The sequence below is a fragment of the Oreochromis aureus genome, linkage group 3 (genome assembly GCF_013358895.1).
Source record: "Oreochromis aureus strain Israel breed Guangdong linkage group 3, ZZ_aureus, whole genome shotgun sequence".
Classification (NCBI taxonomy): domain Eukaryota; kingdom Metazoa; phylum Chordata; class Actinopteri; order Cichliformes; family Cichlidae; genus Oreochromis; species Oreochromis aureus.
In genome coordinates, this window is record NC_052944.1 from 68,674,902 (window position 1) to 68,700,535 (window position 25,634).

Sequence of the window (25,634 nt, forward strand, 5' to 3'; positions counted from 1 at the left end):
CGACCGCGGCGGTGTCCGCCACAGCGAGGTGATCTGCCACGGCGAGGAGGGGGTTCATTCAGCACAGGCACGGCGAGTTGATCAGCCACGGTGAACGCGGTGTTCGCCACGGCGACCACGTTGTCCGCCACGGCGAGGGCGGCGTCCACCACCGTGAGATGATCCGCGGCGGTGTCCGCCACAGCGAGTTGATCAGCCACGGCGAGGGAGGGGGTTCATTCAGCACAGGCACGGCGAGTCGATCAGCAAGTTAGAGTATGGGCACGCAGACGACTACGGTGACCGCGGTGTTAATCCCCCACAGCGAGTTGATCAGCCACGGCGAACGCAGTGTTCGCCACGGCGACCAAGTTGCCCGCCGGGGCGAGGGCCGTTTCCACCACCGCGAGATGATCCGCCGCGGCGACGGTGAGTCGATCAGCACGTTGGAGCATGGGCCCGCAGACGACTACGTTGGAGCATGGGCCCGCAGACGACTACGTTGGAGCATGGGCCCGCAGACGACTACGTTGGAGCATGGGCCCGCAGACGAATGCGATAGAGGTTTTTTTATTAAAGCTCTGAGCTCTGCAGACATGATCATCACTCTACTTCATCTGTTTGAAAGGAACAATGAGGCTCCTCCTCCTCTTGACTCTCATTCGCTTCAGCGTTGTCGTCATCACAGCTAAGGCAGGACAGAAGAGCGTCACTCTGACATGTCGAATTCCAAACAACAACCTCATAGCTGTTGAGTGGAGCAGAGCTGACCTGGGAGAAAAATATGTGCTTTTATACCGGGACGGGCACTTTGAGCCACGCAACCAGCATCCATCTTTTAAGAACCGGGTGGATCTGCAAGACAGACAGATGAAGGATGGAGACGTGTCTTTGATTCTGAAGGATGTGACGATTGATGACACTGGAACATACGAGTGCCGTGTCTTCGTGGGAGAAACAAGCCCATGGAAGTCCATCAGCATCATCTACCTGAGTGTTGTTGTTCCTCCAGGTGAGTGAGTAGAGTTGAGTGTGTGTGTGATCAGGGGTGAAGCTGCTTCCTGGTTGTTGATGTTTGTTTCTAAAGATGTTGTTGATGAGACTTTGTAGAAAGCAGCTGGTCTGAGTGATGTGATCAGAGTGCAGTAGATAATGTCTGACAGCAGTTTGAAGAGGAAATGGATTCTGTTCTGTTCTTCACTCATCACCTACCTGACAGCTGACACCTCACACCTGTTTCTCACCTGCAGGTCAGACAGGAGGAGACACAGAGGATGGAGGGAAGGAGGCTGGAGGGAAGAAGGAAGAAGGGAAGGAGGCTGGAGGGAAGGAGGCTGGAGGGAAGAAGGAAGAAGGGAAGGAGGCTGGAGGGAAGGAGGATGGATCTGTTGGACTGATTGTTGGCCTGTCAGTTTCTGCTGTGCTTCTTGTTGCTGCTGTTGTTGGTTTTTTGATCTACAGAAAACATAAACAACAACAGAGTCAGGATTCACATAATCCTCCCACGGAACTCCAGCCTGAAATTTCTGAGAGCTTTCTACAGCTGACTTCTGAATCTCCCACTGACAAACAAAGAGACAGAAATGACCTAAAAACAGACAGCTGTCACCAACACTCCACAAGGATCCCCGATGTCACTTTGACAGTTGAGGATGAACTACTTCGTCATCCTCGGCCTCAGCAAACAGCAGGACTGCTTCCAGAGAGGGACATCAGTGTGTAGTAGATAATGTCTGACAGCAGTCTGAAGAGGAAATGGATTCTGTTCTGTTCTTCACTCATTTCTTTCTTTTCCTGTTTTTGGCGGTGATGGTTTTTTTTTATGATTCACAGCACTAAGAGAACAAACGACACACTGTTAATACCAACCTCCTGATGAAGGATGTTTGAAATGTCTCAGAGCTGTCTCATGTTTCTCTAATAAAACCACCAACAATTAACCTTAAATACTTGTTTCGTGTATTCTTACAATTAGGGGAAAAAATAAATACAAATCAACAACTTCACTGTCTCAAGAAATACTATGTTTGCCATGACCACCTCCTTCTGGTTTCAGTGTTAATAAAACTGAAATGCACACAGCAACAGACAGCATGCTGCATCCTGGTCAGTAAAATAGGCCCCCGGTGAACCAATTTATGTCAGTAACACACAGTGATTCATGATCCCATTTGAAGTTCTGCATTTGGTGCTGAGTAACATCCAATTAGAGTCCAAGAAGCAAATAAGAATAAATTCATGCTGGAGGTCATGTGACAATAATTAACAGACCCTGCTGCTGTAACTCCATCAGACTGTTTTAAATTGCAAATGTCAAAATGGTGGGTCAGTGTGAGTCACACTCAAACATTCCTGCTTATTTCAGAGATTTAAAGTTAACATGAAGCAGTTAACATGTTCTGTACATGTAGAGGAGCAGAAAAGTTAAGAGATGTACAATGAAAGTTGTATTTAAGTCAATGCCTTTAAAAAATCAATTTCTTAGTCAGTAGCAGACTGCCTGAACAGACTGAAGCTTCCTCCTCGTTTCCTGATGAAGATCCTTTCAGAGGCTCTTGACAGGTTTTGGTTTCAGTCACATCTTTTCTCTGAGCTGCTGAGAACTGAAACGACAAGAAATTCACTTTCAGCCTCTAAATCTGACCACTTAAGACTGTTGTAAACATGACCAGCATGTGTCCTCAACACAGACTTTAATGTAAGAGCTTCTGTAGAGCTGATTCACTGCCAGCCTGATTATTCATGGTGCCCTGACTGGACCAGCTGTCTGTGAAAACTGACTTCAATCAGCTTTCAGAGATCCAGTCACAGTTTGGGACACAGGATATGTGATATTTATATTTCAAAGGGTCTCCTAAGTTTTCATTCCATCCTCTTCCAATTATCCCTGTCATGGACACGGGGGCTGGAGCCTATCCCAGCTACCACAGGGTGAGAGGTGGGTACACCCTGAACAGGTCTCCACTCTATCACAGGGCTAACACACAGAGACAGACAACCACATTCACATTTAAATATATCATATCAAGAAGTGCAAGCTTTTTTCTCTGTGCTCAAACCAGCATTCCTCCCTGTCCAGGATGTGTACGTCAATCATCATTAAAAGGGAAAATTTAATTATATTACCAATAAAAATTAAACAAGAAAAATATTTATAAGTGGAAGCTTGGTAAGGGCTCTCTGCCTTTTCTTTGTCCACATTTTCTGCTGTTTTGTGACCAGTCAGGAGCTGAGCTAACTTTGTGTTACAATGGGGTTGTAACACTCAGTGTAACTGAGTTACACTTGAGGTTCTTCATCGCCTGGATCACACCCCAAAAAGTCCAGGTCACGTATTTATAAGTGTAATAAAGAAATAGTAATATTTGGATCATTTACTAAAGCAGTAGCATGAAAATACACTCAAAGAACCTGAAGTAAAAGTACTGTTGGTTCTCAGTACACAATACCTTTCAATATATTTGGCATTAAGATGTAGCTGCAAGTGAAAATCTTCTGCCTCAAACATGCTGAAATCACTTTAACATCAGATCATAAATTTGTGTCACAGTAAATTAAAAATCTTGTGTCGAATCAAAATGACTTTTATGGGATCTGTGAATGAAATACTTTGGATGTAAATTAAAAAATCAGCTGAGGGGAGTGTCTAAGATAATGATAAACAAAATCCACCGTCACCTTGTTAAAGAGCAAAGTACAGCAGAGCACTCTCTTTGCTTGTTTCTTAATGAAACCCCTCTCATGGTTGTATTTTTTTTTTATCAGCTTCTTACTGTGAAAGACTTAAAAACATGATAGAGGAGATTGGAACTTGATGATTACTGAGTTCATCTTGACTCCAGATTCCTGAATAAAACAGGCTCTTTAGCTCTGAATGGTTTCAGTCTAACATTTGTTCTGCTCTTTACTATTTCATAAACCCAGAGAGTTGACTGACAGGAGCAGTTGTGAGAATAACTCGAGTACTGATGGAACATTTTAAGAGACGCACACAAACACTCTGGTGCACAGGCCCTGTAAAACTTGTTTATGGAATGCAGTTCAACTGGGTGAGCCCTTTCCTCAGAAAGTACCAGAAGGTGCTTCAGGTGTTTCATCAAATCCCTGACCCCGACTCAGGAACAAACATGTCTGTCTTTGGACTTTCAGAGGAAACTTTGGTGTCAGAGACAGTGCACGGAGGCACAAGGAGAACACACTGAAAGGCTCAGTATAGATTCAAAAGCTGGCAGCAGTTTGAAAACATCTTAAATTATATTTAGTTTTATTAGTGACAATATTAGAAAACAGTACACTGATTACATCAAAATCACGGCGCTACTTAAATGAATTCCTTGAAACATTGTAGACTTCTTATTCTATTTTTAAAAGTGCCCTTTTCTTGGACCTTATTCCACTTTCAAACAGGTGAATGTAAGTTCCTGTTCAGGTGCTTCATGGAAACTGATGCATCCATAAACCATTTTACAAATAAGTGTGTTTGCGTGTCAGTTTTTCATTGGTTAAAAACTTTTCATCACCTTTCCCAGTAATATACACACCCTGTTCTCACATTACAGAAAATAAGGCAATCATGAACCCTGTACTAAAGAAAGACAACAAAAGAGACGTAGAGCAAGAAAGTGATGGATTTCACATCATGTGGATTTTATTCTTTTTCTGTGTTGAGGTTTCAAGAAAAGCAGTAATGACTGATCATTCAGATATTTTACACAAGTAAGGAAAGAGTCACATTAAAAGTTCAGACAGCAGCAGTCGCTGATTCACACTTTAATTTTTTCTTAATGTTTTTAAATGGGGCTGCATTGCTGACTGTCATCTACAGACTCAGATTTAATGTGTTTGTATATTTGCAGATATTCACCTGACAGAGAGAATCTCTCTTCTATAAAACTAAACTTACCTCTTTCTTAAAGTTGGAGTTGTTTTCAACGATATTATTAAAAATGACTTATTAAAGAATAGGCAGTGGGTGAAATCAACACACAGAATCCTGAAGCAAAGAACATTATTGTTATGACCATCTTATGCTCGTCTCCAAGAAAGGACCTGAAGTGGTGCCAGAAACTTCTGATCTGTTTCTGCAAGACACAAAACAGAGCAAACATGAGAGCAGAAACTTTGCTTCCACATTTCAAATTCAAAGCTGGAATTTTCAGGAGCTGAGGTGCAGGTTTCATTCTGTCTGAATAATTAGTCATGTCATTTATCATAATTCACTTTGTTTTCTAGAAGATAAATGACAGTTGTTAAAGAGGAAAACATAAGTAAAATGCCACATGAGATGTCAACTGATAAGGTGTAGCTCATGGTTGTTACAACTAAATCTTTATATATATATATATATATATAATACTTTTACAACTGAACTTCAACAAAAACAACCAAAGAAAAGAATAAATTAAAACTATTATATCGACGGAATAAAAAGGTTTGAGTGAATATGAGTGCGGATGATTGTCTGTATATGTTAGCTCTGCCCTGGCCTGACAACTGGGATAGGCTCCAAAATAATGCTCCTCTGCACTTTGAATGGGAATTTCAGCTGAAGATAAACTAAACATTGTATCGATGACAAAAGAGTATTTATTTTAGTTAGTCAAAAACAGCTTTTGTGTTTTAAAATTAAAAATGTCACAGAGAATAACTGGGCTATATTACTATCACTGCCATTTGTACAATATCAGAAAATGAACATTAAATCACAATATACAGTTATTCCACCTGAAAAAGTGTCATTTTCTTTGGATTTATTCTACTGATATATTTAGCCACAAAAAGGGGAAATTGTATCACAAACACACAACATAGAAAATGAAATTAATGTCTAGAAAACACAAATACAGGAAGATCTGTATCCAGAAGCAGATGTGAGCCCACATACAGCTCAATGTGATTTTAATTACACTAAAACTGACAAAAAAATGACGAAAACTTCATTCCTCTTCTTGGACTTTATTTTCTTCAACTTGAGCTATCGGGCACTTCCTACAAACTGTAAACTGCTGTATTTGTAGTAAGATAAGTTATTAACACTTTCTGTGAAGCAATCACAGGATAATTGTATCGCAGCTGTAATCATCATCATTATTGTTGTTGTTTTTGTTGTAGTAGTAGTATGTATGACACTTTATACAATAAAGTACAGACGCCTAAAACTGTGAAGTTTGTCATTCTTTAAACTTAAAAAACAAAACTGTCCATAAACACGAAGCGTAAATGAATGAGGAAGGTAAACAGAATCAAAGGAAGAAACCTTTGGACAAAAGCTTAAAAAAACTGCAAAATGAGTAAAACGAGAAGAAAATAATGTTTAAAATCATTCCTAAATAAATGTATAAGTGTGACAAACGAGCACACTCAGTGTGAAAACCATTTGAACCGTTTTTAGGGAAACAAAAATAAAGGGAAGAAATCTGTGGACGAAAAAGGGGGAAAAAAGAACTACAAAATGAGTGAAACGAGAAGAAAAAACTACAAACCCCTGTTTATGTTCGTGGTATGAGCCCACAAACAGCCAAGTGTGTCTAAAACAATGTTGAAAATCATTCCTAAAATAATTATAATTAATGGCAAGACGAGCAAACTCAGCGTGAAAACCGTGTGATATCTTTCAAAAAGGAAACTAAAATGAAAATCAGTTTCAAAATGAACGGTTTAAGAAAAAAGTAAAAGAAAAAACAAGAAAAGTAAGAAAAATGAAAAAAAAAGTTAAATAAGTGTATTTAAGCGACTTACAAAAATAAGGAGAATATATGAAAAGAGCAGCTGAGACTGAACCAAAAAGCTTTCCGCAGTCTGTCCGTGAAAGAGTCGACCTCGGAGTCGATGTTAATCTACCACGGCGAGATGATCCGCCACGGCGAGTGACGGCGTTAAATCACCACGGCGAGGGCGGTGTCCACTACCGCGAGATGATCCGCCGCGGTCTCCGCCATCGCAACCTCGGTGTCGGCAACAGCGAGTTGATCTGCCACGGTGAACGCGGTGCTCGCCACGGCGAAGACGTTGTCCGCCACGGCGAGGGCGGCGTCCACCACCGTGAGATGATCTGCGACGGCCACCGCGGCGGTGTCGCCATCGCGACCGCGGCGGTGTCGCCATCGCGACCGCGGCGGTGTCAGCCACAGCGAGTTGATCTGCCACGGCGAGGGAGGGGGTTGATCCAGCACAGGCACGGCGAGTCGATCAGCAAGTTAAGAGTATGGGCACGCAGACGACTAAGGTGACCGCGGGGTTAATCCCCCACAGCGAGTTGATCAGCCACGGCGAATGCAGTGTCCGCCACGGCGAGGGCGGCGTCCACCACCGTGAGATGATCCGCCACGGCGACCGCGGCGGTGTCGCCATCGCGACCGCGGCGGTGTCCGCCACAGCGAGGTGATCTGCCACGGCGAGGGAGGGGTTCATTCAGCACAGGCACGGCGAGTTGATCAGCCACGGTGAACGCGGTGTTCGCCACGGCGACCACGTTGTCCGCCACGGCGAGGGCGGCGTCCACCACCGTGAGATGATCCGCGGCGGTGTCCGCCACAGCGAGTTGATCAGCCACGGCGAGGGAGGGGGTTCATTCAGCACAGGCACGGCGAGTCGATCAGCAAGTTAGAGTATGGGCACGCAGACGACTACGGTGACCGCGGTGTTAATCCCCCACAGCGAGTTGATCAGCCACGGCGAACGCAGTGTTCGCCACGGCGACCAAGTTGCCCGCCGGGGCGAGGGCCGTTTCCACCACCGCGAGATGATCCGCCGCGGCGACGGTGAGTCGATCAGCACGTTGGAGCATGGGCCCGCAGACGACTACGTTGGAGCATGGGCCCGCAGACGAATGCGATAGAGGTTTTTTTTATTAAAGCTCTGAGCTCTGCAGACATGATCATCACTCTACTTCATCTGTTTGAAAGGAACAATGAGGCTCCTCCTCCTCTTGACTCTCATTCGCTTCAGCGTTGTCGTCATCACAGCTAAGGCAGGACAGAAGAGCGTCACTCTGACATGTCGAATTCCAAACAACAACCTCATAGCTGTTGAGTGGAGCAGAGCTGACCTGGGAGAAAAATATGTGCTTTTATACCGGGACGGGCACTTTGAGCCACGCAACCAGCATCCATCTTTTAAGAACCGGGTGGATCTGCAGGACAGACAGATGAAGGATGGAGACGTGTCTTTGATTCTGAAGGATGTGACGATTGATGACACTGGAACATACGAGTGCCGTGTCTTCGTGGGAGAAACAAGCCCATGGAAGTCCATCAGCATCATCTACCTGAGTGTTGTTGCTCCTCCAGGTGAGTGAGTAGAGTTGAGTGTGTGTGTGATCAGAGGTGAAGCTGCTTCCTGGTTGTTGATGTTTGTTTCTAAAGATGTTGTTGATGAGACTTTGTAGAAAGCAGCTGGTCTGAGTGATGTGATCAGAGTGCAGTAGATAATGTCTGACAGCAGTTTGAAGAGGAAATGGATTCTGTTCTGTTCTTCACTCATCACCTACCTGACAGCTGACACCTCACACCTGTTTCTCACCTGCAGGTCAGACAGGAGGAGACACAGAGGATGGAGGGAAGGAGGCAGGAGGAGAGAAGAGTGGATCTGTTGGACTCATCATTGGTCTTTCAATCGTTGCTGTGGTTGTTTTTGCTGCTGTGGTTGTTTTAATCTACATAACATATAAAAAATGTTGTCAGGACTCAGATCATCCTCCCACTGAACCACAGATTGAAATGTCTGAGAGATTTCTGAACTCTCAATCTCCTGCTGATGAACACAGAGACAGAAATGACCCGGAAGCAAACAACAGTCACCAACACTCCACAAGGATCCCCGATGTCACTCTGACATTTGAGAATGAACTACTTCATCCTCAGCAAACAGCAGGACTGATTCCAGAGAGTGACATCAGAGTGCAGTAGATAATGTCTGACAGCAGTCTGAAGAGGAAATGGATTCTGTTCTGGTTGTTTTTTGTTTGTTCATTTTATCTGCACAAAACTAAGAGATCCACAGTTAACACCAGCCTCCACATGAAATGTTTAGATTCTCTCAGAGCTGTCTGTTTCTCTAATAAAACCGCCAACAATTATTGTTAAATACTTGTTTTGTCTATCTTACTTAAAATCAGCGGGGGAAATACATGCAAATTATGTATGTAAAAAATGTAAAAATGTAAAAAAATCCAATTAACTACTTGGATGTTCTGTTAACTACAGTGAAGCAAAGACAAATGCAGTTTGTACGTCCTTTTGGCCTAAAAGTGTTTAAAATACCCCAAAAAGATGTGACGTTAGGACAGAGTTAAACCTGGAGGTCAGGCGACAATAATTAACACACCCAATCAGACTGTTTTAAATTGTAAATGTCAAAATGGTGGGTCAGTGTTCGTCACATTCAAATATTCCTGCTTATTTCAGTGATTTAAAGTTCTTCTAACTGTCCTGTAACCTCTGGGCCGCATGTTAAAGGAAAGCATAAAAAATAACGTTATGAGGACAGATTTAATTCTCTGTAGAGAGGTTTCAGAGAATCATTTCTATGTGAGTCAGAAAGGTGAAATAGAAACAATGCTTTAGGTTTTCTGTGTTAAACACAAAAATGAAGAAAATTTCAGGCTGGCGATGAATAATTTGTTACATTACAAAACAGAAAATAAAACATTCATCAGGAGCTGAAAGTGTATCATCTTTAAGTGTAAAACTGAGGATGAAAAGCTGAAGTATGTTTGGCTCTTAAAGGCTGTGCTGGATCCTGTTTGAGCCTGTCAGACAGCAGAGGAGGCAGGATGGAGGAGCTCAGCATGTTTACAGTTTGATGTCTTCTGGTCTTCTATTTAAATAAAGACACTGTTTCCCACATAGAGCACAGAGCTAAACAGATTTTTTTTTAATAAACACTTAAACCTTTTTCACATTATCTTGTTTAATCCTGATTAATCTTCAGCTCTGACTCTTCTAATGACCACCACGAGTGAGGGAGCTGCTTCCTGTACACTTCAAAGTCTTTTCACAACCACAAGTCGCCCTCTGCTGGTCAATTTAAGAGAATGCAGGTGCAATGCTTGAACGAAAGCTGATCCTCATCAACCACATTGCGGTGGGTGGATGGTGGTATTGTAATTTAACTGTTTCAATGCAGCATATATAAAGGTAGTTAAAAGTCTCATTCAGCAAACTACTGCACACTTCCTCACTGCATCATCTTCACTACGTTCAAGTAGGTAGAGATAGATAATCCTCCAGCCCAGAGCTCACCTGTGATGCAGATATATTTTGACTATTTTTAATGCTGTCAGTGTAAAATAAGATGTTTCACGCACAGAACCACACAGCACTCATGCATTAGGTTTTCCTGCAATACTACATTTATCACAGCTGCTAAGTTCAACAGCAAACGTTTGCAAATGTTTATTTATATTTACTTATTTCTCTTTATTTGTTTGTTTACAACAAAAACAATAAGACAAATAACATTTACAATATTAACCAGAGGCTCAAAACAGCAGAAATAATATTTGCACAATATAAAAAAGGGAGACAGAAACAGTAAGGTTAACATTAAGACAAAGATATTAAATAATTAATAGACATGTATTTTCTAAATCCACAGAAGAAGTTGTATATAAATTAAAAAATGTTGTCTGTTGCAGATTTGGAGTTGTGCTCAAAGCTCTCTGGTTGATGAACATTTTAAATTGAAGTTTCTTGTTGTTAAGTTTTAATTTATGAATAAAGAATTCGCCATAAATTATGAGCAGATGGAAAATGAAAAATGCCTCTGTCTGAGACATTTTTAAAACACAAATCACAATTATTGACATATTTTCAGAATATTTGGATTTAATATCAAGTTTTCCTGGCGTTTTTCCAGGTTACCACATAAGTAATTGAGTTTTAAATCTGTTCACAGAGCACAGAAAGTTGATTTTTATTATGTTGATTTAAAGTCTGTCATATCAAACCAAATTCCACTAGAGGGCGCTCTAACATAAATAGATGTGGATCTGATGTGTTTTCTAACAGTTTTCTTCTTTTTCAGCTCCAACAACAATTATGTAATCTCAGCCTCCTTCATGAGTCTCATTGTACTTGTACTAATTTAGACAGACAAGCTACAAGGTTGTTTTCATTCTACATGTAAATATGTTTAATTTGTGTAATATCTTCATATCTTCACTCTCACAGCTCTGTCTGTTTTCTACTGGGTAGCCGTAGTTTTTGTTGACCGCTGCACGACGAGTTTTCCCTTGTTGCATTAGAGCCTGTGATGTTTTAAGAGTCTGAATCGGGAGCTCATCACATTACTCTGTAAACTCTCAAAGCACTTTAATATACAAGCAAGCAATTCCACCTCTCGCATTATTGAGTAAAGTTGACAGCGTGTCAGGCAAATAGGCAGGCTCAGTCCCCGGCCTCTAATGACTGTGGAAGTCGCTACATTAACAATGAAAGTGCACTTTAAGGCTTAAAGATGCTAGGTTCTCTTAAATTTAGACAGGAGCTGTGCTGAACCAAAGTTTTTTTTGTGTATGGCAGTGAAGTGATCAGCCCACTGTGCTGGAACACATCTATTGAACTATTTGTTATCTATATAAGATATAAGATACTGTGCAGGACCTGGAGCTGCCTGCAGGTTTAGATTTTTGTCATGTATTAAATGTTTCGGTTTCTGTTGACTTAGTTTCACCAGAAATGAGAGCCATGACAACCACAGAGTTGTTATAGCTATTGTGAAGCACAGACTAAAACAGAACGGCAACAACACCTCCACTGCTGATTTAACTTTAAACTTTGTTGTCTTTGCTAAAAAAAAAAAAAAAAAAAACAGAGCAAAGTGTGACGGGTTGATCTCTGGGCCAGTTATAGTCGGGCATTGAAACAGTAGTATTCAAACTGTAATTCACTGATTAGAAGCTCCAGCACAAATGACAGGTGCGTCAAAATGGGAATCCTGGCACCTGTCAAAAAGGTGAAACACACCAAAGACCTCAATCATTCATGGTCAGGTGATGTGGGTGTTTTCAACCACACCGTGGAGCAGTGTTTCAAAACATCTGTGCCTCATAAGCTCAATGCAGCAAGGAAACATCTAGATAAAGTTTAGAAACAGTTTAGATGAAGGCAGACATCATCTCGGACAGCACACCTCTATCAGCCAGGCTCAAAAGATTTCTGAGCCTGGCTGATGCTGATTAATGTTGGACAGGCCAGCACAGAGGCTTTGATCGTGACAGGAACAGGCCCTGAGCACCAGATCCAAAGAGGCAGGAGTCTGGGAGTATACCACAGCCAACATGACATCATGAACAGATGCCCATTTACAAAGAGCCTGACTGAGACTGTATAACACATACAGTAGGAGGGGGAGATGCTAGCTGGAACAGCATCCACTGGACTTACATTTTAGGGTGCTTGGTTTAAAATTCACTTTGGTCAGTCAGAGTCAAAAGTAAAAACAAACAAAATCTCTATATAATTTTATGTAGTACACTTGAAGCCTGTTTTATTCATTGTGTTACTGATTTATTGTACCTGATAATAATAAAGGCTTACCAAAGGTATATGCAAGACTTTTCTCAAAATGTGCTTTAAAGGTTAGTTAAGGTTATTATTAGTAAGATGATCAGCGACTGTTTGATTTGTCATCATCGGTTGCTTGGAGCAAAGCTCAGGAGAGCGAGCGGCATATTCTTATCTCTGGTTCAGCAGGATACCTGAGCGATTATGGTTATATGAGCCAAACAACAGCAGCAAACAGCTTTTATAATCACTTTTGCAAAACTGAAACTAACCGTGGCTTAAGCAGGACGGCTCACATTCGATAGCAGATAAATTACTTACAAAAAAAAGAAATTTCAGGTCATTCTAATTAAAAATCTCCTTTTCCCCTTTCATTACACATTAAAAATCTTCATACTTTTTTTCCACCAAAGGATTAGGGTAAGTTTCACTGTATGCATAATAAAAAACAGTTTGTTGCCATGTGCTTATATTAGTACACATAAATCTCTTTAAGGCACACAGGCACAAAAAAAGACTGATTTTCCAATACGTATGAAGAGCTCTGTGTAGCAATTACAAGAAACTGCTGATTTCATTTATACTTATGTCCATGACAAATACATTTTTTAACTGAACAGTTTATTTTGATGTATTTTGATGACTCATTTACGACATTGAAATAGGTGATGCCAAAAATGCAACAATTAAAAACACTCAAAAACTGAAAATGTCTTATGCTGCTGTCTGAATCATAATATTTACTTTATTAAATACAGAGCATTACATGACAAAGACAGAAAGATAAACTTTTGGAAAAAAATGCACATACAGCATACACACATATCAGACCATGTTATGTGTAATATCCATACATGAACACTTGTTTGGATTCTCCAAGCGCTTAAGAAACAGGTGCAGTGATTCCTCCATTACCTCCTTTAGCAGAGGATACACTGCAGCATTCATTTTAAATTCTCATTAATGAATTAAACTCCATCACAGCTGGAAATGAAGCATCTTTGTGTTTTTATGAATCTTTTAATGATTTAATTCCACAAGCAGCCTTACTGTACAGCTAAGTTCAGATAACAACGACATAAACATTAGGAGAGTTTCCCAGCAAACATGCCTGACTGGGACTCGTGCAGAGTCATTGTGGGAAAACCCTCAGTGTTCATCTGAAAAACAGGAAACAACTGGGCCCACACTGTCCACAAAACATGGCAGTGCCCAATAAAATGTTTACGATTGTACTGGGGACGATACAATACAGTACAACTTTTTTTTTTGGCAAAGGGAGGGTCTAAATTAGAGCTGGTGTTAAAGATTTTGCCCACAATATTGCAGGCTTACATATCGAAGAATGCTTTTAACAATAATTAAATAATAAATTAAAACAAATAACAATTAAAAATGTTCAGACGTCTCTGTGCACCATGGATGTTGCGCATAGAGACGTCTGTGAAAAGTGGATAATAAATATGTGCTAGAAACACATAAATGAGAGTCTGTCCTGTTTATAAGATCTTCCAGAGGGCCTGAAAGCTCCAGCCGTTTCACTTGTACTGAACTCATTTGTTGCATCTGAGTCACTTTTTTTCTACATATTTAACATAGAAAACTCTACAGCAATGTTTCTCATAGTCACACGTGTTTATTTATTTCCTTGTGGGGACATCTCATTGACATAATGCTTTCCTTAGTCGCTTACCTAACCCTAACCATCAAGAAATGAAAGCCTAACCCTGACACTTACCCTAAACCTAACCATAACTTAATTGTAACCCTGACATTTCTTTTGTGAGTTTAATTTTTTAAAACGAGTTTATCATGTTGAGATCTGTGTGTGGGTGTTAACATCTTTGTAGGGACCAAAAATACTATACTTGTGGTGACCAACAGCCATTATAGGAACCAGAATCCCAGTCTCCACGAGTTTGAAGGCATTTTTGAGACTCAAAATGTGGTGAGACACACATCACGTGTTAGTGTAGTAAGTGTGTTTTTGTGGTTGTGTTGAATGTGTGAGCTCAGTGTGATTGGTTTTCACATTTCCGTTTTGGATGCTTTGACCTTTACTTGGTCTGTTCTTGGTTATTTAGAGTTTCATATCCTAACTTTTGTTCCTAATTGAGTTACTATAAATTATTTTCAGGTAAGATTGAGTTTTCTTTCATGTTCTGTAACTATAGTTATCATTTCTTGTTAATCCCCTGAGTTTCTTTTTTCCTGTTTTCCTTTTAACCAGGTATCATGTAAAGTCCCCATCGCTGTATTAGAAAGCCCCTGTGCGACTTCTCTTGTCCTTGTGCATTTTATATAGTTTTGCTTACCATCTTGTTTTTCCTGATTTCGTTCAGGTGTGTTCCTTGGTGGTTTCCATCTCCCTGGTTACCACACGTGTATTTAAGGCCTCAGTTTTCCCTGATGAGTTGCTGCATAGTGCTGTTTGTCAGCTCAGGGTTTCACCTGCGTGTGTTTCTGTTTGCTTTGCTCTCTCTCTCTCTCTCTGTACACTTTTTTTGTTTGTTTTTGATCAGCTAACTAGATTTGCTGATGTGGTAAAATATGGATTATTTTCCATTTATTCAAATCTGTTTGGGCATCTTTATTTTGGCTACGATCTTTCTCGACTCGACACATGACTCTCTCTCTTTTTAAAATTGAAATAACTTATAGTAACGTGTTATACAATAATGAATTATCCAGAATCCCAAACAGTTTCAGTTCAGCTTGTTTGGTTCTTGTTGCTCTGTGTTCATCTCGATACTGAATCCTGAAGCACAGAGTAAATAAAACAGAGCAAACACAGAGGAGAGTGCACACAGATGACGAGCAGAAACTCTGCGCCTACATTTGAAATTCAAATCAGTTTGAGGTACGTGACCTGTTTTATTCAGATATCTCTGGAACAGTTTTAACTAACTACTCCTTCACCTCCTCTGTTCTCAGGATTTGGTCTGTGGACTCATAATCATGGTATTTCAAGACTTCAGTTCCTTTAACAGCAGGTTTCCCTTCTTATATGAACAGTATGTTATTTTATCACCTCCATGGCATGAATAAACTTCATTGTTTGAAACTGAACGACATATGAGAAGTGACTGACATTAAACAGCTCGAGGCATGAGATAATAGACAATAGACTAAGATAGTTATCAAAAAGCTCATCTTTGCTGTCTTTCGCTAGTTATTTTCCCTTTCTTTTAAGAAAATAAATCACAGGGTGAAGGAAAAGGTGTGTATTGTACATATTTATAGGTATCATTGTATATCATTAAAATCTGACTGCTCTGACACTGGGCTGCTCATTAATGTGACGGTGGATGTTATAAATGTGGGTAAACCATGCAGTGCAGTTCATACATTTACAGGCAGATTTATTCAACAATCATTACGAAGGCTAAAAAAAGAAACACTCCTGTTTTCTCTTCCTGTTAATGCAATTTAATGCTTCCTGTTTAAAAGCTTTCAGCATCTCCAATGTTGGTTAAACTAATCATAATGTAAATATCAAACAACACAAACTCAACAGAAGTAACATCCATAATTCACTCATGAGCTTGGCAAACTATTTAAAGCTTAAAAAAACATATTGGCAAGTATTGGTAATCTTATTAAAATGTAATCTTGGAAATTTGACTCACAACACTGCAGGGGAAATGTAATGCTAGGGACTTTCACATCAGTCAGTCAGAGATAAAGCTAGCACGTCTCAGCTTCCTGTAGCGAGGCAGAGCGGAGATAGAACCACAAATAGAGCTGAAATACCTTCTGATATGCAAAACAGAAAAAAAAACAAATAAATAAGGTTTGAGGGGTGGGAACAGCAGCATGGGCACTGACAGTTCAGTTGTAGAAACATGTGACACATTTTAAACAGCTTGTAGTTCAGCAGGACGCTGGTATGAGTCCAGATTATGTGTTGTTTTATGTTTTCTGTAGATCACAAACACAACAATACCACCCAAAAGAAGGACAGCAGAAACTGCCACACCGACAGAGCTATGCCTCCCTGTCTTTTCACTTCCCCGTTCTTTCATCCTTCCATCCTCTGTGTGTCCTCCTGTCTGACCTGCAGGTGAGAAACAGGTGTGAGGTGTCAGCTGTCAGGTAGGTGATGAGTGAAGAACAGAACAGAATCCATTTCCTCTTCAAACTGCTGTCAGACATTATCTACTGCACTCTGATCACATCACTCAGACCAGCTGCTTTCTACAAAGTCTCATCAACAAGGGTTGGTTTTTTGTTTATTGCTTAATCCTGTCTGGCAGCTTTCCAATCAGAATTGTGATCTGAATGCAAGTTATATAAAGTGCATATAAAGTCACTGTATGCTCCTCTTTTTCATGTAAATCTTTTGACTGTTTATTCATTCACTTCTACTTATTTTATTTAAGATATCACATTATATGCAGTATCCTATAGTATGACAATGTCTAAGGTAAGACAGGCAAGAAAAACAGGAAGTGGGGGGATATATGACAAAAGGATAGAGTACAAATAGAAATGCACAATGTATTGACAACTGCTGTACATGTAAGAAAACAAACAAAAAACAACAATAAAACAAAAACAAACATACAACAGCTGGAACACAATAACTGCAAAATATAGACATAAATGAATCAAAAATCGTATTGCAGTGTGTGAGTGAGAGAGAATGTCTGTGTCTTTGTCACAAATATACTTTATAATGAGGGTAGGAAGCTGAAGTGATGTCCCCCAGTAACCAGAGGCAGATGGAGATGGAACCATGACAACCGCACCATCCGCAGCCCCCAAGAGTAACAGCCACACATCTCTGCAACATCCAAGCACACATCCCCATCGACAAGAAACATCAACAACCAGGAAGCAGCTTCACCTCACCTGGAGGAACAACATTCAGGCTGATGACGATGACGGGGTCGTCATCCTGATTCGCTCTCTTCCTGCGATTTATTTTTGTCTCAACACGACACTCGTATATTCCACGGTCATCAAGCGTCACATTTTTCAGAATCAAAGACACGTCTCCATCCTTCATCTGTCTGTCCTGTAGCTCCACCCGGTTCTTAAACGATGGATGCTGGTTCTCTAGATCAAACCGCTCGTCACGGTACAAAAGTAAATATCCTTTCCTAAGACCATTTTTGCTCCACTCCAGAAATGTAACGAGGTTGTTGTTGTTGGCTCTGCATGACAAATTGACATTCTGTCCAGTTTCAGCTGTGATGTTTACGAGGTCTACAGGACAAAAGAGAAGACCAGTGTGTATTAAGCTGACAAATTCTGTTATTCTGCAATTAGAGATCATCACATGTAATATGTGATACAGTTATGGATATAAAAATCTTTGAAGTCACATGGTTGGGCTCTCCAATAATTGTTAGAACTAAAAAAGAAAGAAAGGAAACAGACTTTTTGGACATCTCTTGGTGACATGGGGGTGATTCCCCAGTTACATGGTACATGGTAAATGGCCTGTATTTATATAGCGCTTTAATAGTCCCTAAGGACCCCAAAGCCCTTTACATATCCAGTCATCCACCCATTCACATACACATTCACACACTGGTGAATGTGTACACAAGCTACATTGTAGCCACAGCCACCCTGGGGCGCACTGACAGAGGCGAGTTACATCCATCAGACATAAAACTCTTACAAACAGGATATGTTCATAGGTTCCATGCACCCACATGCTAAAGGCTGCAAAACAGTTCCCAGGCAGAAAACAATAACTGAAACCCACACGACTTCTCCCCACATGCTTTTTCGGTATTAAAATACTATGCTCCTTATAGGAAATATGTTTGTTAATGAGATACATTTAGTTATGAGATACATTTGGTTCGATGATTTATAAATACTCATTTGAACATAAAGACAGACAACCAGTCACACCCAGACCTATGGGCAAAAACACGTGGAGAGAAGTCATGCAAACATGGAGAGAACATGCAAACTCCACAAAGAAAGACTTGCTGCCCAACATCAAATGTCAGTCTACTAATAAATAAATGTAATAAATCTACTAATAAATATATTAAATGATGTCATATTATTTTGAATTAAATCTCACCTCTTAACAAAGAGAATGAAATCTGCTGCAGTTTTAACATTATGACATACACATTAAAGGATCAATAATACATATATGTATGCATGCACAATGCCATATGTGCTGGAGATTCCCCACATAGTCCAAAAAGTCACACACACATACACTCACCTGCGGTTGCAGACAAGCATAAGTGGAGAAACAATAACGTCCACGAGTGCAGCTGCCCTGCTCTCTCCATGCTCTCAAGCTGAGTAGATTACAATTTCAACGGCTCTTTGTTCACGAGAAATGGGAGGAGCTCTTATGACGTTAGTTTCCAAAAAGATTATAAACCCATAAAAAACATTAGGTATGAAAATATAATCCAGGCTTTGAAAACAGCCACGTTCATCCCCATCTTTCTTAAATAAAGTATATTTCTAGCCAAAAAAAAAAAGACACTACTGCTTACAGTAGTCACATCGGGTGACACTGTCGTACTTTTAAAAATGATCGCATATGACTTTTTAATAATCAGGTTTTTACAACGTAAAATAAGCGATCTGCGTGTTTTCTCCGGAAGATTCCGAAGAAATACGGAAATGCGGATCTTTCACCTCGCTCCTCTCCTGTGGCGTTTCCAGCCCCCAACCAGAATGGCCACCCCAGGTGCCACCCCGAAGCTAAAACAATAAAATTCAATCAAATATCAAATGTACGATTATGTTGTCACAGTGAAGCTCAGATATCCGTGTGTAAGTGAATGCAGCATCGGCTTACGCGCTGTTATGAGCATCACAGCAAAGGACGAAAGGCGGCACCGCAGAAAACAAATTTCTATAGTTTTGCATAGGAAATGAGGAGAAAACAAATGTCCCGGTAAGTAATATTAAGTTACTAGACTTTAGTAAACTTCGGTGAAATTAGAATACCAAGGAAAAAATAACGCTCAAAGAATTATTGCAACCGTCAAATATTTCAGACAGCAGGCTACAGGGGGAGCTAGCATAAGAGTTATGAGTTATTAGATATAATCCAAGTCGTAGCATTGCTGTAGGGAGCTGCAGAGTTGGTTGCAGGTTAATACTATTAGTGTCAGTGTCAGCAGCCAGTGTTATTCTTTAGCAGTTTTGGTCCTCCCAGTTTCAGATGTTTCCATATTTCAACACAGCTGATTTAAAGAATCATTTACAGACTTGTGCACAACTAGGTGTTTGGGGATTATTTGATTTGAATTGGCTATGTTGGTATAGGTAACATCTAAAACATACATGATAGGGGTCCATGAGGGCCAGAATTTGACATCCCTGACTTCTAGTCAAGATCATACATCAGGAAAGTTGTTGTTTGTGACATAAGTTTTTTTCTTTATTACTTCAGGGCAACCAGTAGAGATAAAAGAATAGGAAAAATGAAAAGATCTCAAAATATTGAGAAATTCTTCCTTAAGAAGGCTAAAATACAACCAGAAGCAGAGATCAATGTCAGGGAAAGGTGGACTGAGCAACAGTCATCATTATCACCTGTGAGTTCTGAATGAAGGTATGTGTGAGAATGAATAAGGAAGGGATGTTTATATTGTCAAGTAAATGTTCACTTTCAAAACACAAATATTTTGCAAATGCAAGTGCTGCTGTTTACAAATGTTTTTGTATTTCTTGTCTTCTTAACATGTAACAGACTCTTATTAAAAGTTCAAGAGGTTTATTTTTGCACAATTTATACTGAAAACATTATCAAAAGAAGGTATAGAAAGTATTTACTTGCTTCCAGGTTTCAGTCAAATGTTAGTCTTTTCAATTGTTTCCCCACTTTTTTCCAGTTACAAAATCAAACACCAGTTTGTAAGAAGATTATCTTCTTTTTTTAATAGGCAGATAAAGTTTTGCATTGGCTAATTTGCCAATTGTATGTTAAAAATGTTTGTATTTTAATATTCAAAAATGTTTTTGCCCAAAACATATGTGCCCTATATGTCAGTAAAAATACTATGCAAATATTGCTGTCCTTGAATGCTGAGTAAACACTGACAAAGCACTGATTGCATCTCTTGTACTTCATCAATGCAGTATCTAAATATTTTGCACCGTAGTGGTTAAAATCTCATTCTAATAAGAGTGAAAAGCGCATTCGGTTATTAGGTTTATAGCGTTACTGAATTATGGTTAACTGTTGGTACAATTTTTTTTTAACATTATCTGCCAATTACATCTGCCACCCTTCTCCAAATCTGTGCCCCCCCCCCCCCCACTGCAAAAATTTTCTAGACAGGCCACTGCTCCTTTCATGACCCAAATAATTTGTGAACTAAAAACTATTGAATTTTGATATAATAGTATGGTAGTATTTTATCATATAACGCAGTCTGTATCACTGGGTATAGTGATAATTTTGACTTGCACGTTAAACTTATAGGTGATACTACATGTAATCCTTTAAGTAATTCCTTTCTACGAGAAGGGTTGCTATAGTGGACTTCCCATATAATGAGCAAAACTGGTTCTTGACAGTTATCTGCAATTTCACTTTCTGACCCACAGATGGCACTGTTACAAATTTCAAATGTTATTTGACCACAGTCATATCAGAGGAGCCCTTGTGTCAAATCCAATGACTGCAGAAAAAAAGACTTTTCACTACTGCTGAGTTTGTATTTAATGGTTTTATAATTGTTTTGGCATGAAGGTCTTCTTCTGGCCACCTTTTTGCAATCTAGAGATTGATCCTCTATAAAAGTGAACACCAAAGGCTCTCATGAGAGCCAGTCTCTGTTATATTCTGCTCCCATCTTTTCTTTTATCCTGTCTGTGTATTTGTGTGTGTTATGATGACAAGCTACAAATGTACAAATCTATTGAAAGCTGTTTGAATCCATGCCAGCTCCTACATCTAAGCATAGCACAAGAAAAACAGTGAAGGCGTTTAACCAGCAACAACTAAGACGGATTGTTCACAGATTTTGTGATGAGTTCCTCTGATTTTCAGGGTGTTCTTGTTGATTTCAAATGATAGGTAAATGTGTTTCACCTCACATGCATTTTAACTATGTTTAAAAACTGATAGTAGGTTAAGTATTGGTGAGGGAAACACTGAGTAACATAAGAAAACTTGACCTCACAATAAACTCATGAACACTAAAAAGCACAAAAATAACTAACAGCAAAGCTCTAAGTAATCATTTCCCTAAAACTCTAATAAATAACTAAAACCCCAAACTTGGGCGTATGACAAATATTTCTGTGAAAGAGATTTATTCAAAGCCACAGTGTTTGTGAAGAAAATATCAGCATCTGCTGTTCCTATTAATTACTTTGACAATGGCGAGTGACATCACTTATGAGGTCTGAGGCTTTGCTGATTCAGAAAATGCTTTAAGTGTTGATGTGAGTTATCAACATTTATACAGTGTTATGAATTCCTTTATAAATTTGTATTAGTGTTTGTGTTGGAGTTTCAACTGTAACGTAGAGGAGCTTGTGTTCATGGAGGCTGCTGAAAGGGGAAGGGTTTCCCCCATGAATGGAAACACAGAGTACAGTATACAGGTGATGACATATTAAGGTGTATATCTAAATATATGTACAAAAATAGCAAATTTACAGGTTAAGTGTAATTACAATTCGACAGTATGTCAGTGATTCAGTAGCCTGATGGCCTGTAGATAGAAACAGTATTTTAGTCTGGTTGTCCTTGCTTTCACACTCCCGTAGCGTCTGCCAGATGGCAGGCATGTGAACTGTTCGCTGTTTGTGGGTGCGGTTCTTGATGATATTGTGTGCCCTTTCCCAGACCTGAGTGTTGGAAATTTCCTGTAGTGGTGGGAGGGGTACTCCACAGATCAGTTGTATCATTTCGATGACACGCTGGAGCCTTCTTGTCCTGCATGGTGCTGTACCCATGTAATGGAGTTTGTTAGGACACTCTCCACCTTACATCTTTAAAAGTTGTTGAGAAGTTTGGAGGTTAATTCCAATTTCCTCAGCTTCCTTAGTAATTATTATTGTCGGCCTACTTGATGATCTGCTGTGTGTTATGAGTCCAGGTGAGATCCTCACTGATGTGGGTGCCAAGGAATTTGAAGGTCTTCACCCTCTCCACCTGAGTCCTTGTTCTTGGGTCAATAATCATCTCCTTAGTCTTCTCAGCCTTTAAGGAGAGATTATTTTCCCAGCACCGGGACACCAGTTGAGCGACCTCTTCCTTGTAGTCATAATCAAAGTCATAGATGAAGAGGTAGCAGAGGAGTGGACTGGGCACACAGTTTTGGGGAATCCCTGTGCTCGCTATCTTTGTACCTGATGTCCTGGTACCAACTCTAACTGTATGGGGTCTGCCTGTGAGAAAGTTACAGAGAGGAAGTGTCAGTCCAAGAGCAGACAGCTTTCCCATCAGTCTGTTTAGGATGACGGTGTTGAATGAATAAAATGAATGAAAATAAAATGAATAAATAGCTCTCAAACATAGGTGTCCTTATATTTGAGCTGTGGATGGCTGCTTTACCGGCATCTTCAAGTGATTCTTTATATATGCAAATTGCAGAGGACTCAATGTGTCCGGAATGACAAATAGTTGAAATAAGAGTAAAGATTTTGACCAGCAGAGGGGGTTTATGTGCACATGAAGCCTCAGGAAACTAACCATTTTTTCTTAACCAATTGGATGTAAAGCTTCCAGGAATCACAAGGCTTCATTTGGCCATCACTACCAGAGAGTAAAAACAAATATCCCCAATGCTCTCACAGCAGAAGACACAGAATGCTCCCATCATCATCAACAATGATGAGCGCTGACAACAGACAACTTGTCACGGTGGTTGGATGGCTGGCAGAGGTAGTGTCATGGCAAGGTATGCCCGTGTGTTTTAGATAGGGACTCAAAAGCAGACAGGGAGGGACGAAACTGAGCTACAAACAAAAATTGAACCTTTATTATGGCTGATAACATGAATACACAACTGAAACGAAGGCAAACAGGGACAAGAGCTAAATGTAACACTAAACTGGGAAAACTAAAATAACTGAGACAACAGAGACAAGACAGAGAAACTGTGAAACGAGTATGACAACTATGATAACTGTGATCACTATGATAAGATGCGGAAGACTATGACAACTATGACAATGACTATATATACATGGAGGGAGGTAACAAAGACGATCTGACAAAGACTGAAAGAAAACAGACTAAATACACACAAGAGGTGATCAAGGGAAGTGGAAATACATGAGGAGACAGCTGACTAGAATGAACATAGTGATGCCACAGGGGAAGTAAAACAAAACACATGGAACATGGAAACAAGACTTTCAAAATAAACAGTAAACCTGACGAGACACAGACATGACATGAACTTGACAACATGAACCAACAAGGGAGACTAAAACACAGGGGCTGATGACACGAGAGGATCCAATAAACAAATCACTGAAACAGCCACCTAGGCCTGATAGAAATTAACGAGATAAGCTAAAATGAAACTGCAAAACAAATGAATAACAAAATACATTGAAACGCAAAACATTGGGTCACATAACCCAGGACCAGAGAGTCTTGTCAAAGCACAGCATCCCAGTGTACGTCAGACCAAGCCACACAATCAGACACAAACTGGTTCATCCCAAAGACAAAACTCCTAAACACAAACTAAACAACCTAGTGTATGCTATACAGTGTAGCGAGGACTCTTCAGATCTCTACATTAAAGAGACCAAACAGCCATGTCATAAATGCATGGCATGACATGGAAGAGCCACCTCCACGGAACAAGACACGGTGGTCGATCTGCATCTAAAGGACAAAGGTCACTCTAAATGCCTGCGCTGCGAGGATCTGCAAGGAGGAGAGGAGGACAGCAGCAAAAAGGAAGAACCTGGATATAAGAAAGTATTCTTCAAAGAAACCTGTAAGTCACTTAAAGCCAAGTTCACTCATAAAATATGTCCGTCATAATAACGTTACAGGCTATGCTACGCCATACATACATGCCAACCCTCCAGATTTTTCTGGGAGAATCCCGAATTTCAGTGTCCCTCCCGAAAATCTCCCGGAGCCACCATTCTCCCGTTTTTCCACTCGGACAACAAAATTGAAAAACCATATCCCAGCTTGGCCCAGCCAATTCCATTAATGGCTACTACTACTGCAGCTAATTAGTTTTTGTATTACTCTTATTTCTCTTTCTGTGTCGCAAAATAAACTTTTAACATATTTTCAGGCGAGAATGTAGCTGTGTAAACTTCAAATATCTGTGTTATTGTACTTACGTTATAATCAATCAGCTTCCCTTTTGTCCACTTAAAATATGTTAACAGAACTACTTTTGCACTTGTTGCAATGTCAGCTGTCCTCTTGGCCAGATTACTCTTATGAGAGACATTTTTAAAGTCAACAATAATTTTTTTTAACTACATTAATAAAGGATACATAAAAGTCACTGCCAAAAACCGATTGCGGCTTCTACCTTGTTACAGGAATGTTGTTTGTTGCTCAAGATGACTTGATATAATTCATGAGGAATATATTTGACATATGTTTCACATATTATAGACCCATTTATAGCACCGGACATCAGTTTTTGGCAGACAATCACCTTTGGCACAACACCTGGTCCTCTGGTGGACGCAGACTCTGAATTTGGACACCCCTGGCCTGTTTCTGGCCGGACAGTAATAACGGTGACATTTAACTTATTTTATCTGACAAATAAACATCCATCCCCACCAACAACCCTTTTGAATGTCTCCCTAATTCTGAGGTCTCAAGCTTGGCAAGAATATGCTAGGCTTTGGCCCACATCAGTCTAAAATTGTATGGAACCATGAATAACGTGTTGCCATGTCCACCAGGAGAGACTGGACAGTATAGGTGTAAAACAAATATGCCAGCAGTTTATCTCAGTTAACGAGAGGAGAAGGCATGTGTTTGGCTCCTTCACATAATGGACATTGAGTTGCTGTGTGGGGCACCAGTAGTCCATGTCTGTTGCTGTAACAGTAGTTCATGTTTAGAATATAAAATCCCAGCTCACTGATTTGATCGGGGCAATAGTGCCTAAAATGTTGCATAATTTTGCTGAGAGATCTTTTACTTTGTGGTCATCTTACATGATTAGTTTTATGGACAAAAACCAGCAGGTCGTT

The 25,634-nt window shown here is 40.1% G+C and overlaps 3 protein-coding genes and 1 long non-coding RNA gene across 4 annotated transcripts; 2 read left to right on the top strand and 2 right to left on the bottom strand.

The window, feature by feature from the left end:
- Positions 1 to 55: 55 nt before the first annotated feature.
- LOC120437420 lies at positions 56 to 1,926 on the top strand. The gene is made up of 3 exons (XM_039608007.1): positions 56 to 991; positions 1,230 to 1,267; positions 1,313 to 1,926. Exons 1-3 carry the CDS (start codon positions 613 to 615, stop codon positions 1,700 to 1,702), a joined length of 807 nt encoding a protein of 268 aa, XP_039463941.1. The 5' UTR covers positions 56 to 612; the 3' UTR covers positions 1,703 to 1,926.
- A 2,663-nt stretch (positions 1,927 to 4,589) lies between these two features.
- On the bottom strand, positions 4,590 to 6,764 carry LOC120437434. Its single transcript, XR_005611126.1, has 2 exons — positions 6,718 to 6,764; positions 4,590 to 5,060 (listed from the first exon to the last, which is right to left on the bottom strand). It is a non-coding gene; the product is annotated as an uncharacterized LOC120437434 (long non-coding RNA).
- Positions 6,765 to 7,386: 622 nt separating this feature from the next.
- Positions 7,387 to 9,042, top strand: LOC120437421 (putative butyrophilin subfamily 2 member A3). The gene is made up of 2 exons (XM_039608008.1): positions 7,387 to 8,267; positions 8,506 to 9,042. Exons 1-2 carry the CDS (start codon positions 7,889 to 7,891, stop codon positions 8,883 to 8,885), a joined length of 759 nt encoding a protein of 252 aa, XP_039463942.1. The 5' UTR covers positions 7,387 to 7,888; the 3' UTR covers positions 8,886 to 9,042.
- Positions 9,043 to 13,205: 4,163 nt separating this feature from the next.
- Positions 13,206 to 19,171, bottom strand: LOC116321079. The gene is made up of 3 exons (XM_031740842.2): positions 18,685 to 19,171; positions 17,340 to 17,696; positions 13,206 to 16,542 (listed from the first exon to the last, which is right to left on the bottom strand). The coding sequence occupies exons 1-3, from the start codon at positions 18,752 to 18,754 to the stop codon at positions 16,343 to 16,345; spliced, it is 627 nt and encodes a 208-aa protein (XP_031596702.1). The 5' UTR covers positions 18,755 to 19,171; the 3' UTR covers positions 13,206 to 16,342.
- Between the last annotated feature and the right edge of the window lie 6,463 nt (positions 19,172 to 25,634).

What these genes read in the sequence shown, in the direction of transcription:
- LOC120437420 (XM_039608007.1), top strand. Translation starts at nt 613, where the DNA reads ATGAGGCTCCTCCTCCTCTTGACTCTCATTCGCTTCAGCGTTGTCGTC. An exon ending in GAGTGTTGTTGTTCCTCCAG is followed by an intron (nt 992 to 1,229) that starts GTGAGTGAGTAG and finishes TCTCACCTGCAG; the next exon opens with GTCAGACAGGAGGAGACACA. An exon ending in CAGAGGATGGAGGGAAGGAG is followed by an intron (nt 1,268 to 1,312) that starts GCTGGAGGGAAG and finishes GGAGGGAAGGAG; the next exon opens with GCTGGAGGGAAGAAGGAAGA.
- LOC120437421 (XM_039608008.1), top strand. Translation starts at nt 7,889, where the DNA reads ATGAGGCTCCTCCTCCTCTTGACTCTCATTCGCTTCAGCGTTGTCGTC. An exon ending in GAGTGTTGTTGCTCCTCCAG is followed by an intron (nt 8,268 to 8,505) that starts GTGAGTGAGTAG and finishes TCTCACCTGCAG; the next exon opens with GTCAGACAGGAGGAGACACA.
- LOC116321079 (XM_031740842.2), bottom strand. Translation starts at nt 18,754, where the DNA reads ATGGAGAGAGCAGGGCAGCTGCACTCGTGGACGTTATTGTTTCTCCAC. An exon ending in ATGCTTGTCTGCAACCGCAG is followed by an intron (nt 17,697 to 18,684) that starts GTGAGTGTATGT and finishes TTTGTCCTGTAG; the next exon opens with ACCTCGTAAACATCACAGCT. An exon ending in CCTGAATGTTGTTCCTCCAG is followed by an intron (nt 16,543 to 17,339) that starts GTGAGGTGAAGC and finishes TCTCACCTGCAG; the next exon opens with GTCAGACAGGAGGACACACA.